The following is an 18,210-nucleotide window of genomic DNA, read 5'->3' on the forward strand; positions in this document are numbered from 1 at the left end:
TTGAGCCCTGACCTCAACGTCATCGAACATCTTTGGGATGAATTGGAACGCCGACTGCGAGCCAGGCCTAATCGCCCAACATCAGTGCCCGACCTCACTAATGCTCTTGTGGCTGAATATAAGCAAGTCCCTGTATCAATGTTCCAACATCTAGTGGCAAGCCTTCCCAGAAGAAGGGAGGCCGTTATATCGGCAAAGGGGGGGGACAACTCTATATTAATGCCCATGATACAGTTCAGGAGGCTGAAGAAATTCGGCTTGTCACCAAAAGCAGTCACAAACTTCTACAGATGCACAATCGAGAGCATCCTGTCGGGCTGTATCACCGCCTGGTACGGCAACTGCTCCGCCCACAACCGTAAGGCTCTCCAGAGGGTAGTGAGGTCTGCACAACGCATCACCGGGGGCAAACTACCTGCCCTCCAGGACACCTACACCACCCGATGTCACAGGAAGGCCATAAAGATCATCAAGGACAACAACTACCCGAGCCACTGCCTGTTCACCCCGCTATCATCCAGAAGGCGAGGTCAGTACAGGCACATCAAAGCTGGGACCGAGAGACTGAAAAACAGCTTCTATCTCAAGGCCATCAGACTGTTAAACAGCCACCACTAACATTTAGTGGCCGCTGCCAACATACTGACTCAACTCCAGCCACTTTAATAATGGGAATTGATGGAGATTTATGTAAAAATGTATCACTAGCCACTTTAAACTATGCCACTTTATGTTTATATACCCTACATTACTCATCTCATATGTATATACTGTACTCTATACATCTACTGCATCTTGCCTATGCCGTTCTGTACCATCACTCATTCATATATCTTTATGTACATATTCTTTATCCCTTTACACTTGTGTGTATAAGGTAGTAGTTGTGGAATTGTTAGATTACTCGTTGGTTATTACTGCATTGTCGGAACTAGAAGCACAAGCATTTCGCTACACTCGCATTAACATCTGCTAACCATGTGTATGTGACAAATAAAACTTGATTTGATTTTGGAATGAAATTTGACATGCACGTGTCCACATACTTTTGGTCATGCAGTGTATAAGGTGCTTTTTGCAGTTTTCCTAGTTGTGCCGTTAAGGATCTAGCGTATAAGCAACCCAGGGTATAACGCCATGTTATCTTGTAACTGTATATCACACATAGTAATGATAAACGTTGACACGATATATGACATGAGTTTTATGATGTGAAGTGCACGTTTGGACCCACGGGTGTTTGGCTTGCTTGTATGACATCAAAGCGGTATTTATTATAATCCTCAATGTCTCAYCTTTTACAGTATTTCCCTCATTCAAGTTGATCAAGGTGATCAAGTTCAGAATGGGTCAAAATCCATACAAAGCTGTGAAGCGAAAGCCCTGAGCTCTGACATGTATAGCATGTTACTGAACAGCCACTTGCGTTCCAATTTAGGTGCTTATCAGTGTCCAAATATGCCATTTTCAACCTGTATATGGGTACAAGTGTAAAGGGCTACTATGCACTTACTATTAGTGATGCACCGATATGACATTTTTGGCCGATACTGATATCCGATTTTTTCCCCCGTTATATCCTGATATTCGTTATTTACAATTTTAGCAGCCTTTTATCATTCTAGTACAGTTAGTTAACAACACACATGGACGCAGCGGTCTAAGGCACTGCATCTCCGTGCAAGAGGCGTCACTACAGTCCCTGGTTCAAATCCAGGCTGTATCACATCCGGCCGTGATTGGGAGTCCCATAGGGCGGCGCACAATTGGCCCAGCGTCGTCCGGGTTTGGCCGGTGTAGGYGTCATTGTAAATAAGAATTAACGTAGTTATTACACATTGATTACACTATCACTCGTATTTGTCACAACGATTCATCGATACGTATGCTATGATGCTGGTAAAGTTGTCTCGCGCACCTACAGTGCTGGTCATAAAAAAGAAAAGCTAGCTCATRGATGCAAACAATGTTCTTCCCCAAAAACATAGCAAAAATACATATGTTTCAGTAGCTATCCTAGCTAGCTAACTATAGCTAGGTGTCATCTAAAATAACCCTAATTTATAAGACAGTTCTTATTTGATTAATGGTGGTCGGACCCATCTATGTGAAGCTAGCCACAATAGTGGACTTTGTGGTTAGCCTTTAAAATAAAAGTATGTAATTGACAGTGATGCAAATGAACACAAATAGAATTATGCCATAATTGAATAGATCATAGATCTACTGGTCATTGTTTTCAGGCTGGTTGTATTGGTGCTAGCTAGGTCCCAAGCTAAAGCTAGCTATTGGTTTGTGGCTGGTGTTTGCAGACTTTTGTACAGCTTTGGCAGTGCTACGGATAGTAGTGGTGGCGCTTGGCTTGCGCATGCAAATTCTGAACCCACAACATTCAATAATTGAACTGTGTTATTTGACGTCAAATTAAAAGCTTATTTAACGCGTCAAATAGTGTTATTTGAAGTATCTTTTTTGATACGCAAAGACCCAAACGGCGTTCCATAGTATGTCGTGAAGCTAATAGTAGTGACGCTATTACTGTAACTCCAGTAGGGCAACATCTGAAAAATAGCACACTTGGTAGTGTGTACCGGTGCTCGACCAGTCAGCGAAAGCAAACATCACCCATGACAGAGAACGGTTGATTGTCAAGGCCAATGAATTCCATTATCTTGGCATTAATGGATTTTGCCTTTTGAGTTGTCTGCTGAAATTTTCTTAGTCTTTCAAAWSACTGCTCGACTTGTTGACTGCTCGATCCACAGAGCAGACGTTGTGGGCTAGGTTAGGAATGCTGTGTTGCATGTGTAGCGCCACATTTTACGTGGCGTTATGTACCTACGTTATATAGGTATGCATCAGCTTTGACATCGGTTTTGCACATCGGCGTTAAACTAGACATCGGGCTGATACCCATGTTGGCATTTTTATCTATTATCGGCCGATTCATTCACCGATATCGYGTATTCCTACTTACTAAAGTATTTTTATTTATGGGAAAACATATTTTTATTTAGTTGAACATGTGCACTTCATGGACTAGGTGAAATAATGTTTTTTTTTTTCACTAAGTGAATTGGTAGAACGACCCTGTTCATGCGTGTGTATTGCCATTTAGAACACCAGCAACAAACTTTCTCTATCGAGCCTGGACTCAAGCCATTCCAGGTTACGAAGTGATGCCTGGCAGTGCAAGACTACTCCATCTAAACCATTGACATCTATATAGTGCAGGTTGAAAAAGCTTGGTCTTCACCAGTATCTCTGTGTACCATCTCTGTGTACTACAGGTAGCTCTAATTCAAACCCTATTATAGATGACTCCCCTAAGGGGGGGGGGGGGCAGTTACATTTCACACTGGCTTTGACAAATTCTTCATGCTACAATTTTGGAGCTTAAAATACCTTCAGAAGTCTTTAACAATCTATGTATTTTGTTACTATTGAGGTCAGACTCCTCCATCGCGCCTCTTATTGAATGTAGCATATTTCCCTGTGAAAGGTGGACAGGAACAGATAAGACTGAGATTGATTTCCTTTAAATTGTGTGTGTATGTGGATGAGTGTTCTCTGTGCTTGTCAATCTGCAGTAGAAAGGGGGAATGGGATCATCGATTTATCATACGTCTCAGTGGTAAACCAAGGGTCATTATAGCAGAGCAGAAAGTAATCCACTTTTTAGGGCACTTGCCTAGAGTATTACAAACGGYTGCATTGCTCAAGCTCCTGCCTCGAGCTTTGGTGTTGAGGACTGAAGTGATTATTTCTTTGTTGTGAACATGCGATTTACCTTCTAGGGTTGGGCTGTAATGAAGACTACAGAGATTTAGTCTAAAGCCATYGTAGAGTCAGTAGTAGATCACTAGCTTTGTGTTTTCTAGCTAGCAGACTGTCTGCAACAGTAGAATACTAGCAAACACTTGTTTGAGGGTTATTGTAACTGTTGTGTGTGTGCTGTGTTTCTGTGTGTCCATGTCATAGGATTTACCCTGAAAATCATCTCATCCAGAGAGCGACCTTGCTGAGGTTCAGGGGCTGATTGCCACTGTGCTGCAATTGACAATGAGAGGCTGGTTGCATCCCTATATAGTGCACTACTTTTGACCAGAGCCTATGTAGGGAATAGGATTCCATTTGGGATGCAAAATGAGAGGCTGAGTGACCAAGTCACCTGATGGATTTAATAGGAAACAGAGTTAATTGAGGGGACTCTCTGTTTAAAAGGAGYGTAACAGTACCTTGCCAGACAGACTGGAATAATATCCAATAATGTCCATGGATGTCTTAGTGGTGAATTCAATTTGTGCTCGCCCGAGCAAATAATACTGACACTTGAGTTTAACAATGTAGATGCAGACTGTATAATGCATTCATTTCCCTCTATTTTTCATTATCTATTAATTTCATCCTTATACTACACAGTACACCACTCTATGCTCATATCATCTATAATAGGCTAGTATCTGCTGTGCGAAGAAGCGAGAACCTTGTACACAGCAGTGTGTTTAGATCCAGGTGGTGGTTTTGGCAGGAGCAACTTCTACACATCCAAAAACATGTGTAAAAACTCGGGGCTCCCGAGTGGCACAGCTGTCTAAGGCACTGCATCTCAGTGCTTGAGGCATTACTACAGACACCCTGGTTTGATTCCAGTCTATCACATCCGGCCGTGATTGGGAGTCCCATAGGGCGGTGCGCAATTGGCCCAGTGTCGTCCGGGGTAGGCCGTCATTGTAAATAAGAATTTGTTCTTAACTGACTTGCCTAATTAAAGGTTAAATAAATAAAACGGAATACTAGAGTCTGCAGTGTTCTGTCTGTTCCACCCATAGGGAAGGCCTCTGTACTCTAGTACCAGTTGCTGTGGTGATTGTGGTCTGGCCAGGCTGTGCTGTAGGTAACTCGGTCCTTGCCTTCTCCCCCCCCCCCCCCCCCCCCAGGGATGGACCCCTCTGTGCCCCACGAGAGGAGAACCCCCGTCACCCCTGGCTCCTCCTCTCGCTACCACCGCCGCCGCTCCTCTGGCTCCCGGGACGAACGCTACAGATCAGGTAGGACAACGACACCTTTCAACGTCACACAAAAACTCCAAACACAAATGCTCATTTATTGTTATCAACTCCCTCTTACTGCCAAGAGTTGCTGAATTTCCTTTTTACTTCAGTTGGCATCTTGGTTGGAAAGCGAGGTAGTGGCAATTTCTTTCCCTCAACCCAAACAGTAGCACAAACCTCAAAATCCTGTTATATAGTTTGTAGTTATTGCCAGTTACTATAGGATAGTATTGGAGCAATAATGGAGCTCTATATTTTTACCACTAAATAAAATGTCTAGGTTTGTGGTAACAGAATTAACTCTGATTACCAAACGCTTTGTTTTTATCAAGTCTAATTTTATTTGTCACATGCGCCGAATACAACAGGTGTAGACCTTACAGTGAAATGCTTACTTACAAGCCCCTAATCAACAATGCAGTTAAGAAAATCTCACTCTTAATGCAATTTTTTTTACCCGTTAATGTTTATCACTCTTATTTATTTTAGACCAATGAACCACTTATGCTATTACCAGCTCAACAGCTTGCTTCATTAGTAGTCACCCCCCCTCTCTCTTGCTCTTTTTTYTCTCATACAAATGACTGCTTCAACATACCAGCCACAGATTCTGGCACTGCGCTCCAGCCTCATTTTAGAAACACATTGATTCTGTCTCAAATGTCACCYTAATCCCTATATAGTGCGCTACTTTTGACCAGAGCTCTGCTACCCATTATGTAGAGAATAGGGTGCCATGTGAAACACACACAGAACCTGCTTTGCAACAGTCCTAACTGTGGTGCAGTTGGCAACCACGACTACAGTCTGTAGTAACAACAACTGCCAAGCACCGATAGAAAACCTGCATTTGATTTACTGGTGTGACACAATATCCATTGTAACATGCCAGTACTATAGTGTATAAAAACTGGACCATGGGGTTGGGTTGAATCATGGGTTTTGTTTTACCAGTGCTTAGCCTTACACACAGCTATTGATGCTCTTAATTTTTTAAATCTTTAATAGCCCATTATCTGGCTGAACACAATGATCTCACATTAAGCCCCAGTAGTCTGAGGACATTATTCAGACCCAGCCATAGAGGGAGCAGCCAATGGACACAGAGGTCCCTAAAATACAGCCCTATAAAAACAGGATCCATGTTGAATTAAAGAATACCTGACAACCAACAAGGCTTAGCATGCATCCCAAATGGTACCATATTACCTATATAGTGCACTCGTTTTGACTTTTGACCAGAGCCCTATGGGATCAAAGTAGTGCACTATAAAGGGAATAGGGACTGCATCTCAAATGGGTTGCATCTCAAATGGCACCCTTACTAAATAGTGCACTATTTTTGACCAAAAGTAGTGCACTATAAAGGGAATAGGGTGCCATTTGGGATATGTAGTCTGTTCTCAATGGCCATTTACTAAACAGGTCCACTAAAGCATCATGACAAAAGGTGTAGGTTACTGGCAATTGTTTTACCTCACTAGAACCAAGCTTTCTTTGGTAAGATGAATTAACTTAGTGTGACATGTCTTGCTTTTTGTGAGCAGCCAACAGAGGTGGAGTCCCCAGTGTATAAGAAAGACTATCACTTTGAGAGGAGCAGCAGTGAACAATTTAGCTTCTTACTGTACATACACTGTGGATCTCCTGAAGTCGTTTTTCATCAATGTTCAAAGTGATGGTACAGCCCAATCTTCCATGCTTTTTAAAAAATGGCTTCAGGCATGGAATTGTTCTTAGATTATATGTTAGATTCTTTTGGGCCKGTTTCCCGAACACACAACGGTTTCCCGGTCTAGTGGGCATGTTTAAAAGGCATGTTCAATAGAGATTGTCTATTGAAAGTGTTAATTAGTGCAAGACTAGGTTTAATCTGTCTGGGAAACTGGTTCATAGTGTTTAGTAAAATTACACTATTACACTTTTCACTGAATTAGTTACAAATTGAAGTTACATTTCACTTAACTGTTCCCAGAATCAAGATAATCTGAGTTCGTGACACCAGGTCTTCCAACATGTCTGTCCTGCTGTGTGTTGCAGATGTCCACACAGAGGCTGTGCAGGCGGCTCTGGCCAAACAGAAGGAGCGTGGTAAAATGGCAGTACCCATGCCCTCCAAGCGCCGCTCCCTGGTCGTGCAGTCCTCCATGGATGCCTACACTCCCCCAGGTGAGGAACATATAGGACTCCAAGGTAATGTCATAGCTGCCTGGGACTACCTCACTGTGTGTGTGTGTGTGTGTGCGCGCACGCTTGAATATGGGTTTAGGGTTGATTGGCGGGAACCCGGTTACCGGGATTTACCGCCAAAAACAACTCCCTTTTCCCAGGATAAATAACTGTGAAACCTGTAAATGATATGAACAGCATGGTGTGAAATGGAACTGTTAAAATATATGTGATGTCTAAATCTGGCTTCTCTACGGCCTCTGCATGATGAATCAACGCTCAGGGTGGGGACAGACGGCCCATCTCAGTATGGACCACAGTTCACAATGCATGTAGCCCTATCATCTCATCATGGTAACTTTTTGTCTTGCGACAGGTAGGCCTACATTTGCTGCAGCATAGCCTCTGATATAGTTATATAAAGACCGAATGTGCGTCTATACACATCTCCACCTGGCTTTCAGGGGTCACCTTGTTTTTATTTATTATTAATTAATGTTTTATTGCAGCTGCAGAACTTTAAAACAGCCTATCACTGGAATATCTTTGCTTTAAATCAGTGCACGCGCGAGCACTCTGTCTTTCTCTCTCTCTCCGTCAACTCCATTTAAATTCTATCCAAAATAGATCATCCTGTTCTAGAATGATACTGGGTAAAGCCATATATACATAGACGTCCTAGCCTACGTCTTTCAGGTAATGAATTCAATGCAGTATTAGCCTTATATTTAGCTAATTAATGATGGGTTATGCATAATAAGCTTCTAACTTATAGCCTCTGACTCTTACGCAATACGCACGCACCTGTACTCCGCTGGCCTCTACTTAAATAACACTCGTTAGCTCTTGGAGTCCCATGCAGGAAAAGCTGTACTAGAATAGCTTGCTGGACATGGTTTCTGTAGCATTTCTTATACCAATGGACTATTTGAAGAGGTACACAAGCTATTTTTACTGAATGTTAAATACAGCAGCCAATAGAACTGTAGTTTTGAAAGACGAGCGAACACACGACGGCGGTAAGCTATTTATTCAGACCCGTAACCATTCAATCTTTGTGTAGAGAAGTGAAAGCCTTTTGTGTCAGGAGAATGATGAAGACGAGGACAACTAAACATTTCATTTAACTGTTGAAAGCGAGGAAGGAATGAAGCAACAATAGGTAGGCTAATAACATTAGGGGAAATATTATGAAAGGTGTATATATGTGTCAGACAATTAATTATACAAATAGGCCCTATTMWATTTCAATATTAAAATCAAATTCGCGAGCCTATACTTGTAACTTTGTAAGCTGCGTGTGCTGCACSAGAATCACATGTTCTCTTCTGCTTTATCATAATACAGAAGTGTGCAGTATAATACATTCAACAAGATTAGCCTACTGGAGCTAGTTTCATTTATTTACCCAAGAGAGCATATAGCTAGCTACATCTATGGGCTTTTGTTTTTCTGTCGTGCGTAATGTGCAGTAACCTATATCTTATATGTATTGGGTAATGGCACAATCATTTGGGCTTTTTTGGGATTGGGCTCATAACATTTATTTTTAATGTACTGTAGGGCTCATGAAATGTATTTAATATATGGCTCATATGCCACCAGCCCCCCCCCCCCCCCCCCCCMMCYCACTGATGCAGTGTCTCACCCATGTGTCTCCACATGTCATGTCTGCCTGTCAATTCAATCAGCCTGGGTTGGCAAAGCATCTATTTATCACAAATTGATGTTGTTGATATCATCAGAAGCTCCTTTCCACAGTGTACATTTTTTTTTCTTCATCTACATGATTTCTTGATTGGATGTAATTACAACGGAATGAGTCAATTTGAAAGGAGTGATTGACGTTAAAGTATGATTGTGTTGTCTCTTGATGGTGTGAAATATACATTGTTTTTAGTAGTATCCATTAGACACAGTACAATGGGGCTTCAACACAGCAGTTTAAATCTTCAGTCTCCTAGTATCTTACCACTGGAGTTGAAGGCACTCCAGACYGTTATAGATAACTTCCCCAGTCTGTCAATGGAGCAGATGACTGGGGCAGAAAGAAGTCAATATTGACATGGTGTCATCGATGACCATGGGAGTGGTTAAGTCACTCTGAAACTGTACTCATGCTAGCTAAAAACAGCTGACTGACGAGCTGCCATTTTGATTTCAGTCACCTCTCTCAGACCCTTGGCTAACATAAGAGAGCTGAACCACAGGCTTAGGTTTGCATCTCAAATGGCACCCTATTCTCTATATAGTGCACTACTTTTGACCAGAGCCCATAGGACTAAAGTAGTGCACTATCACTATTATGCTCAGCTTATAGAATTAGTAATATGGTTAATACTAACTAGCTGAAAGGTATAGCTCATTTCTCCCTTTGCCATATCCCACTAACCAACATCTGTGCTGTCTGTGCAACATCAACAACAACAACGTGTAGACATCATCACTTGTCATTTACTGCACTGTAGAGCTGTAAGAATGTAACAGCTAGAATGTAGCATGGCATGCCCCCATCCAGGCAAGGGTTTATGGAGTGGAGAGTATCTTTATAAGAGAGGGGTAGAGAGCGGTGTTAAGTAGCCATTATCGCATTTGCATTAAGGCTGAAGGCTGGGACCGAGGCGTCTACAGGGATTCATTTACTGAACACGCACCACACAAAACATGCAGGAAATCACGACAGGCACATTTTCAGATGATTCCGAATGAGCAGGCAGGCAGGCAGAGTTCTTATAAGGCAGAGCGAACAGCCCCTTGAGAGAAGGAACAGTGACACAGCACTCACGGAGTGTTGGTGCCTGATTGCCTGCGAGGCTGGGGGCGTTCAGGGACACCAGAGCCACTCACGGAGTGTTGGTGCCTGACTGCATGCGAGGCTGGGGGCGTTCAGGGACACCAGAGCCACTCACGGAGTGTTGGTGCCTGATTGCCTGCGAGGCTGGGGGCGTTCACGGACACCAGAGCCACTCACGGAGTGTTGGTGCCTGACTGCCTGCGAGGCTGGGGGCGTTCAGGGACACCAGAGCAACTCACTCACATCGTATCAGGCAAGGCAAGCAGCCTTATTCCACTGGAGCACAGCCTGCCAATGACAATTAGAATATGGACTCCTTGTCTTCTAGTCTGTCTTTCTAATTAATTAGTATCGTGATTAGTATGACGTTTTTATTTTTTTGTACATGGCTTTGTCCCAAGATGGGTCTCTATTCCCTGTATAGTGCGCTACATAGGKTACCATTTGGGTACCCTGTGTCTGTCTCAGGGCGCCATCTCCTGTGTGTTGTGGAGATCAGGAAATGCACACACGTTTCTGTGTGTAACATGCTGATAATGATGAGTGGCAGTGCATACAGCACATTACAATGTTATCAGCTGTGACTGTTACTGAGGGACAAACAAAAAGAAAAGCAACTGCCTCTATTCCCACTGTGTGTGTGTGTGGTACCACACCACCACCTTATCTCAGCAGTCAAAGCCTAATCAATTTAATTAACATGAAATTAGCACAGGACCGGCTACAAAGAGTTTAAGATTTTGTCTGTCATCTCAATCAAATACTGACGTCCAATACTAGATTAGGATTAGGATTGGAATGGTCACTAATCCAGCTACATTAATTGGTTTTCYCAAATAGGATGCCATATCAGATATATGCACGCACGCACGCATGCACGTACACACACACCCGCCCATGTCCTTATACTGAGGTCCTCTGATGTCTGGCTTCTTAGAATCATTACATGTATTGAGGATCCCTAGAGGGCTAGTCTTCAGGGGCTCATCAGAGACTTCCTGTGTGTGTGCTCACATCTGGATGTGTGTGTAATATGATTAGGTGGTTGCCTGGCTGCAGTGTATTTTTGCCGTCAAGTGGTGCTGGCCATATGCACACAGCCTCTAAAAAGCTTTCCTGCCTTGCAATCTAGCACTGCTCTACCTGAGACTGTCACTCACAGAGACTGTAGAGGCCCAGACTAAAACAGTGTAAACTGGAGCTAGCATCCAGAAATGGTGGCACTATCAACAACTGTAGCAGATAGGTTAGTTCTCCACATATTATCCACATGCCATATTGGTCCACTGTAAAACAATACACTTGAAGGAGGATTTGAATTTCACCAATGAGGAACAACAAAGCATCACTAAGAGCTGAGACCTGGAGGGCCAGTTGCAGCAGTTCCTTTTTAAGAGCAGCTCTCAGATAGGGCTGTCAGTGGACCATTGTGCCACGCCACAAGGCTGCTCTCTTATCTGTCCCAGTGTCAACAACGCAGGAGAGCCCAGGTGTGAACGGACTGACAGCTGTCACTGACACTGCCCTGACAACACCACCAGCCAGCCAATTAAAGAGTGCTGTACGACACACTTCTGGCCAATCAAATGTCAGGCTGTTTCTCGGCCAATGGCGGGGCTGGGCTGTGTTGTTAATCTGCTCTCTCTCCTGTGTTTGTGCAGGCAGGCTAGGCAGAAGGAGAGCGGATGGAACCCTAGTGACCTGAAGGGTGTTGGAGCCGGTATTCACTGCAGGCTGGAGGAGACCTCCCTTAGCCCAGCAAAGGTTACCGTCTCTCCCACTGCTGTCACTGGCAAAGACAGTGTGCCAGCCCCTCAGTGTCAGAGAGAGGCTCAGACATACTGAGGACTAGACTAGATAATAAACAAAAAAATCTCAGACATTTTATTGGCCAAAAATATATATATTATATTTTATGTGCACTCATAAAACCTATTAAGTTAATGTAGGCTTTTTATGTTATCTTTTTTGCTGATTTCTATTTTCCCAGAATTTATCACGTTGCATTTTTATATTCAACATTTTGCCCATGCAGATTTGACATTTACTAGAAAAGGTCAACCGGTTCGAGGCTGCTGTATTGTTGGCTAACTTAAGTAGATAAGGTGCTAGGCTGAAGTGTAATTGGAGGACTGTACACACACACACACACACACACACACACACACACCGAGAGAGAGCCAGGCCCATCCTGTTGTTGATCTCTCTCAGTAGGTCACTGCAGTGCACCTGGTTCTTAAATGGCTCGTCATGATCCAGCCTCTCTCCCTCTGTTTGTTCCTCTCATCCCTCAGACAGACACCCTCCGCTGGCCCCCGGCAGACAGCCCTGTCCTGTCGCAGTATGCAAAATGCATGCAAAATAAAGCACACAAAGAAACCCACTCCCTCATCCCCAGACTCAGCCACTGACTGGCTAGGGTTTAAAAACATCCCAGAGTGGAGAGTAGTGATATTAGCTCAGTAGGAGTGACAGTGTTTGGGCTGAGACGGTCTGTGTTGCAGTGGATTTGGGTGCATGAAAGTGAGTCAGCCTAATGATGTGAGGTGCAGGGCTGTGAGGGCTCCTCCTGACTGAGTCTGATACAGTGGAAGGAAGCCATTCTCCCCTCACTGTCATGATCAGGTTTCTGTCAACTCTGATTTGCATGCTTTCTGTGGAGTGCACCTGTAGCCTACAGGTAGGGAGCAGGGTATAGCCTCTACCAGGCTTTCGCCTCACCTTCGGTATGAAAGCCTGTGGAAGTTCTTGTCAGGAGGAGGCTAAAAGAAGATGGAGGGTATCCAAGCTATTTGCCCCTCCCAACAATTGGAATAGGCACATTCAAACGGAGGCGGAGATTCAAAACCGAAAGCCAATCATTTACAATGGGGCCCACATGGGGTAGTGTCATTATATATATATACACAAAAATGCTAGCACCGTTAACTAGCTTACTCTGAATAATTCTGAAGAGGGATGGATGTGGTTATTTTTTTTAAATCGCTTCTACTCACAGCCCATCATCGCAGTTCCACTCATACCTACTTCCCCAGGCTCTGGAGAAAAACGTGCGAGAGGCCTGGAAGCTGATGCTAGTGGAGGGGTTATGATATGGGGGAAAGGACATCTCCTTATGGCATAGCCTGAGTTTCTCTGTTTGTTGTGCAAATGCCTGACATTGACAATGACATGCAGGTGTGTGTGTGTGTGCATATGTACGTATGTTCATGTGTTTCTACCTGCCGTCGTAGACCCCCTCTCTCTCTAATTCCCCTCTCCCTCTCGGCTCTTCTCCCCCCTCTCTCCAGACACGTCGTCGGGCTCGGAGGGCGAGGGCTCCATGCAGGGTGAAGGCACACCAACCTCCAGCCAGAGCAGCATCAACATGGAGAACTGGATCAGCCGAGCCATCCACGGCTCCACCACCTCCTCCACCACCTCCTCCTCTTCCACTCAGAGTGGAGGGAGCGGGGCAGCCAGCCGGCTAGCAGACGTCATGGGCCAGACGCACCTCGGTAAGTCAGGTAAACCACCCTTCAACTATAACCTACACACCTACTTACATCTATCTACCTCTGTGTGTTGTCTTGCCTACCTCTCTTGTTGGCTTTCTAACTCGATACCCCCAGGGTGTGTGGGAGGTGGGGGGGATGTGTGTGCTGTTGATATCACCCCTCACCCATCCTGTTCCAACCCCTAAGGCATGCAGCCACAACACTAGCCTGTGCTTCCAGTGTTACTTTCTATTAATTGCATGCTACCCTCATTCCCCTGACAAAGATGACCTTCTAGACTTAGTTAACCCCCTAGGGGCCAGTGCATAATACATACACAACTAAAAATWGTGAAAAATAATTGTTGTAGCCTATTTACTCCCTATGTAGATAAACTATATAAAAAAAGATTGGAGGGCTATCACCATGAAGTACCACTGTTGTCTGTGTAGACTGTTCCAGTGGCTAGTCTGTTTTCATGCTGCTGACACAGTTTAAATGCCACCAGAGACAGCACAGACAGTCAGCCCCCTGCCAGGTGGACAGCGCTAGTAGACAGTTAGGACTAGGAGACAGACCATCATAGCTATTTGGCCCTATTATGATCTACAAATGTCAAACTGTGGGAGCTCCCTGAAGACACTTTAGAGAGGCATATCTGTTGACCAGAGCTTGTTGTAGGTCCATTCATACCAACAAGCACATGAGTAACTTTCTCACCAGTCCTTGGTGTTCAGAGGCGTTTCCATGACAATCAGCTTACACACATAGCTGTTTTGTTGTCACAGCATGGTGTGTGTGTGTCAGACTTGACTGGCTGTAGTGTATTCTAGTCCTGCTCTCTCTCTGCTAGGTGTGTTATTGAAGAGGAGGATATCCTTTCCTGTGTGTGACGGTTACGACTCTGTTTTCCTCTTCGCTCCTGTTTTGAGGCCAAAACAAACCAGCTCCCCAGTGTATGTGTGCTGGCYTTTTAAAAGGCTGAAGGAAAAGCATTTTCCATCTTCCCTTCATCCCCCTCTCCCGCCCTCCCTCCTCCCTCCCCTCCCATTAGTGTGGTTCTGCCTGCCCGTGTAGATAAGTTGCTTTTCTCCATGCCCCTTACCGCGACCGTTATCCATGGGTCTGTCCCAAATGGCACCTTATTCCCTGTATGGGCCCTGGTCAAAAGTAGTGCACTATAAATGGAATAGGGGACCATTTGGGACGAAGACCGTATTTTCCATCTCTCCATATCGCTGATGCCTCTTTTGCTGAGAGACACTGCAGAGAGGCCTTCCTCCATCTGGGTACAGTAGTGCCTTGGTTTGGCTCTGTGTGGTTGCCGTAGTCTGGATTTAAGGTTCTGGTTTTCCCCTCACATGCAGGGCCCATTGCTCACCTCTCTCTGAAGAGGAAAACTAGGAAGGTCCTGGGTCCTCCGGCCCCAGTCACAGTAGAGAATGGGAACACAGGTCCAGGTCCTGTGGTGCGCCGGTCTTGTGAGTTTGGATCAGGTGGATCAGAGCTCGTCTGGCAACAGCCCCCTCTGGAGAAGCAGGGTCAGTATCCCACTATCCCAGACCACCGTGCGGTGGTGCAGTCAGCGCCCCCCTGCCTTCGCCTCCCTGCCCTGCTCTGACTCAGCCCCCATTTGCTTTGTGATGATCAAGTGTGGCGTTCATTAACGAAGTGGTGTGCCTTGCTCTTACTACAGTTGTGTGAAAAKATGGGAGATAGAAGTGATGCTAACCCATGGTTAGCTTTGGCTAATGAGTGCTGTGATCGCATGAAGCAGTGTGTTTATGCTTTCATGCTTGTGAATGAGAGCCAAGATTCTGAWGGAAAATCAACAATAATATTACAGGGGAAACGGTAAGGTCTGGAAAGCAGTGTATTTGACAAAAATGGCACCCTACTTCCTATATAGTGTACTACTTGTGACCAGGGCYGACAGGGTTCTGGTCGAAGTAGTGCATATGTAGGGAATAGGGTGCTATTTGGATGCAACCAAAAAATATATATATTTTTTGCTTTCATGGCTGTGAAATATTAGTTTTAATGTTGAGAAATACATGTATTTGTTTGCTTGCCAAGATAAGAGTGTTCAAGAATGCTTTTCATCTTTGAYACAAAGCAGATGGATGGTTGCTCCAGTTAYGTGGAGGTGGTGCTTGCTGCAAAATGTATTCTGTCTGCTTTTAGACACTTCTCTGCCCTCCCAATCTTCCACATGGACACAGACATTCATGTTGGCAGTGTACACTTTAAATCTGAACTTTAGGCAGGTGCCACATTGTTTTAAGTAGTCTGTTTAAAATGCCCTGTGCTATTAACTTTTTGGTGCCAAAACTCTGCTGGATGCTTGAAGAACCCACTGAACCAGCATTGAAGAATGCTTTGACTGAACCCATCTGTTATCCCATCAGTCACTATTCTGCAGGGAGAGTGAATTATTGAAATGAGTTGTTTATATCCAACGACAAAAGAAAATAATCCCCAGGTGGAAGTAGATGGATGTTCTGAAAACAAAGGCTTGGTCCACACTCTAATCAACTATTAGTTAACATCTGAGAACACCACAGAAACCATTAACACATTTCTGGAAAGGTTCCCATTGCTAATGGAATCAAGTTTTGCAGTCTATGGTTTGCAGTCTATGGTTTGCAGTTTATGCTTGCGTTCCGGGACAATTACAGTACATTGCATGGCGCATTTATCCATACGTTGCTAGATACAGTATGGCAACGCGGCCTATGTGACGCCCATAGGGATTCCATTGCAGTACATTGTGTACCTCTACCCCTGCCGAGGTGTATTCCCTATATCTCATTAGTATTCCTCTAGGTGTTGTGCTGTAAAGGAGAGATTCGTCAAATGAAATGTATTCGTCACATGCTTCATAGACAACAGGTGTAGACAAACAGTGAAATGCTTACTTACTTTTCCAACAATGCAGAGTTAAAGATGAGGTATAAAATACAAATAGTGACACTGAATAATGAGTAAAAACAACATGGCTATATATAGGGAGTAGAAAACGACATGGCTATATATATATATATATGAACAAATGATATACAAAATATATATATTAGGGAGTAGAAAATAACTTGGCTATGTACGGGGAGTGGAAAACGACATGGCTATGTATTAGTGATGCACCGCTATGACGTTTTTGGCCAATATCCGATATTTTCCTTTCCAAAAAACCYGATACCGATATTTACAATTTWRGCGGCCTTTTAAGCATTCTAGTACAGTTAAATAGTTARMMCRCWSMSWYSRWSSSWGTGKKYTAAGGCACTGCATCTCGAATCCAGGCTGTATCACATCCGGCCGTGATTGGGTATCCCATAGGGCGACGCACAATTGGCCCAGCATCGTACGTGCCGTCATTGTAAATAAGAATTTGTTCTAAACTGACTTGCCTAGTTAAAGATTACACACACACACCACACTGACCAAAAAGTTATTTTGTTGGCATTTACGTATGTCCTCATTACCAGTAAAACATAATCAAAACCGATTTATTTCACTTACTTGCTGTGCTGTTTCGTTGTTCATTTGTTCAGTCGTTTCATTCTCAACCAGGATTTCTATGGAACACCGTTTGGGTCTTTGCGTGTCAAAGATAAACGTCAAATAACACATCTGTTTCAGTAACTATAGTTAGCTAGCTAACTACATAGCTAGGTGTCATCTAAAATAACCCTAATTTATAAGTCAGTTATTATTTGATTTAATGGTGGTCGGACCCATCTATGTGAAGCTAGCCACAATAAGGATTAGCCACAATAGTGGACTTTGCGGTTAGCCTTCAAAATAAAAGTATGGCATAATTCTGCTATTTGTATTAATTTGCATTACTGTCAATTACATACTTTTGAAGGCAAACCGGAAATTCCACTATTGTGCTTCATCCTTATTGTGGCTAGCTTCACAACCCGATGCGGTCGAGCCTCACTAGCCAGATGAAGCTAGCTGGCTGCTTATAGCGTTAGCTTTGTGTAACAGGGTTAAGTTGCTGACTAGCTATTTATTTTAATGAACTGAAGTTCAATTTCAATAGGCGAACAATAAGTGGAAACCAAGCTAATACTTACTCACAAGGATTCCTAAATCATTGCTAAGAATAGTGAAAGTGACTGCAGTTTCTACTGGTCAGTGTTTTCAGGCTGGTTGTATTGGTGCTAGCTAGGTACCAAGCTAAAGCTAGCTACCCCAGAAGTTGCGGTCGAACAAATTATGCTTTATTACCAACGCGGTATTGTAAACGCATCGTTCGTGGCCGGTGTTTGCTTGTTTGCAGACTCTTTGTACAGCTTTGAGAGTGCTACTGTATCTTTTTTGACACGCAAAGACCCAAACGGCGTTCCATAGTATGTATGTCGTGAAACTAATAGCAGTGACGCTATTACTGTGTAACTCCGGGTAGGGCAACGTCTGAAAAATAGCGCACTTGGTAGTGTGTACCGGTGCTCGACTTGTCGGCGAAAGCCAACATCACCCATGACAGAGAATGGTTGATTGTCAAGGGCAAGGAATTCCATTATCTTGGCTTTAATGGATTTCCCCTTTGAGTTGTCTTGCTGAAATGTTGCTATTCTTTCMAATGACTGCTCAATCCACACAGCAGACATTGTGGGCTAGTTTAGGAATGCTGTGTTGCATGTATAGCGCAAAATGTTACGTGGCGTCATTACGTCATGTACCTACATTATACAGGTATGCACCT

The 18,210-nt window shown here is 43.9% G+C and overlaps 1 protein-coding gene across 3 annotated transcripts in view; it reads left to right on the plus strand.

Moving 5' to 3' along the window:
* Positions 1-18,210, plus strand: part of LOC111956486 (disco-interacting protein 2 homolog C-like) — a 244,206-nt gene that overhangs the window by 153,870 nt on the left and 72,126 nt on the right. The window contains exons 3-6 of one of the 3 annotated variants that reach the window (XM_023976930.2): positions 4,941-5,051; positions 7,095-7,247; positions 13,308-13,523; positions 14,861-15,034. In XM_023976930.2, coding sequence (XP_023832698.1) covers positions 4,941-5,051; positions 7,095-7,247; positions 13,308-13,523; positions 14,861-15,034 — 654 coding nt within the window. The remainder of the gene's footprint in view (positions 1-4,940; positions 5,052-7,094; positions 7,248-13,307; positions 13,524-14,860; positions 15,035-18,210) is intronic. The other 2 variants (XM_070436526.1, XM_023976935.2) reach the window with 2 other exon arrangements.

Source organism: Salvelinus sp. IW2-2015, linkage group LG32 (genome assembly GCF_002910315.2).
Source record: "Salvelinus sp. IW2-2015 linkage group LG32, ASM291031v2, whole genome shotgun sequence".
Taxonomy (NCBI): domain Eukaryota; kingdom Metazoa; phylum Chordata; class Actinopteri; order Salmoniformes; family Salmonidae; genus Salvelinus; species Salvelinus sp. IW2-2015.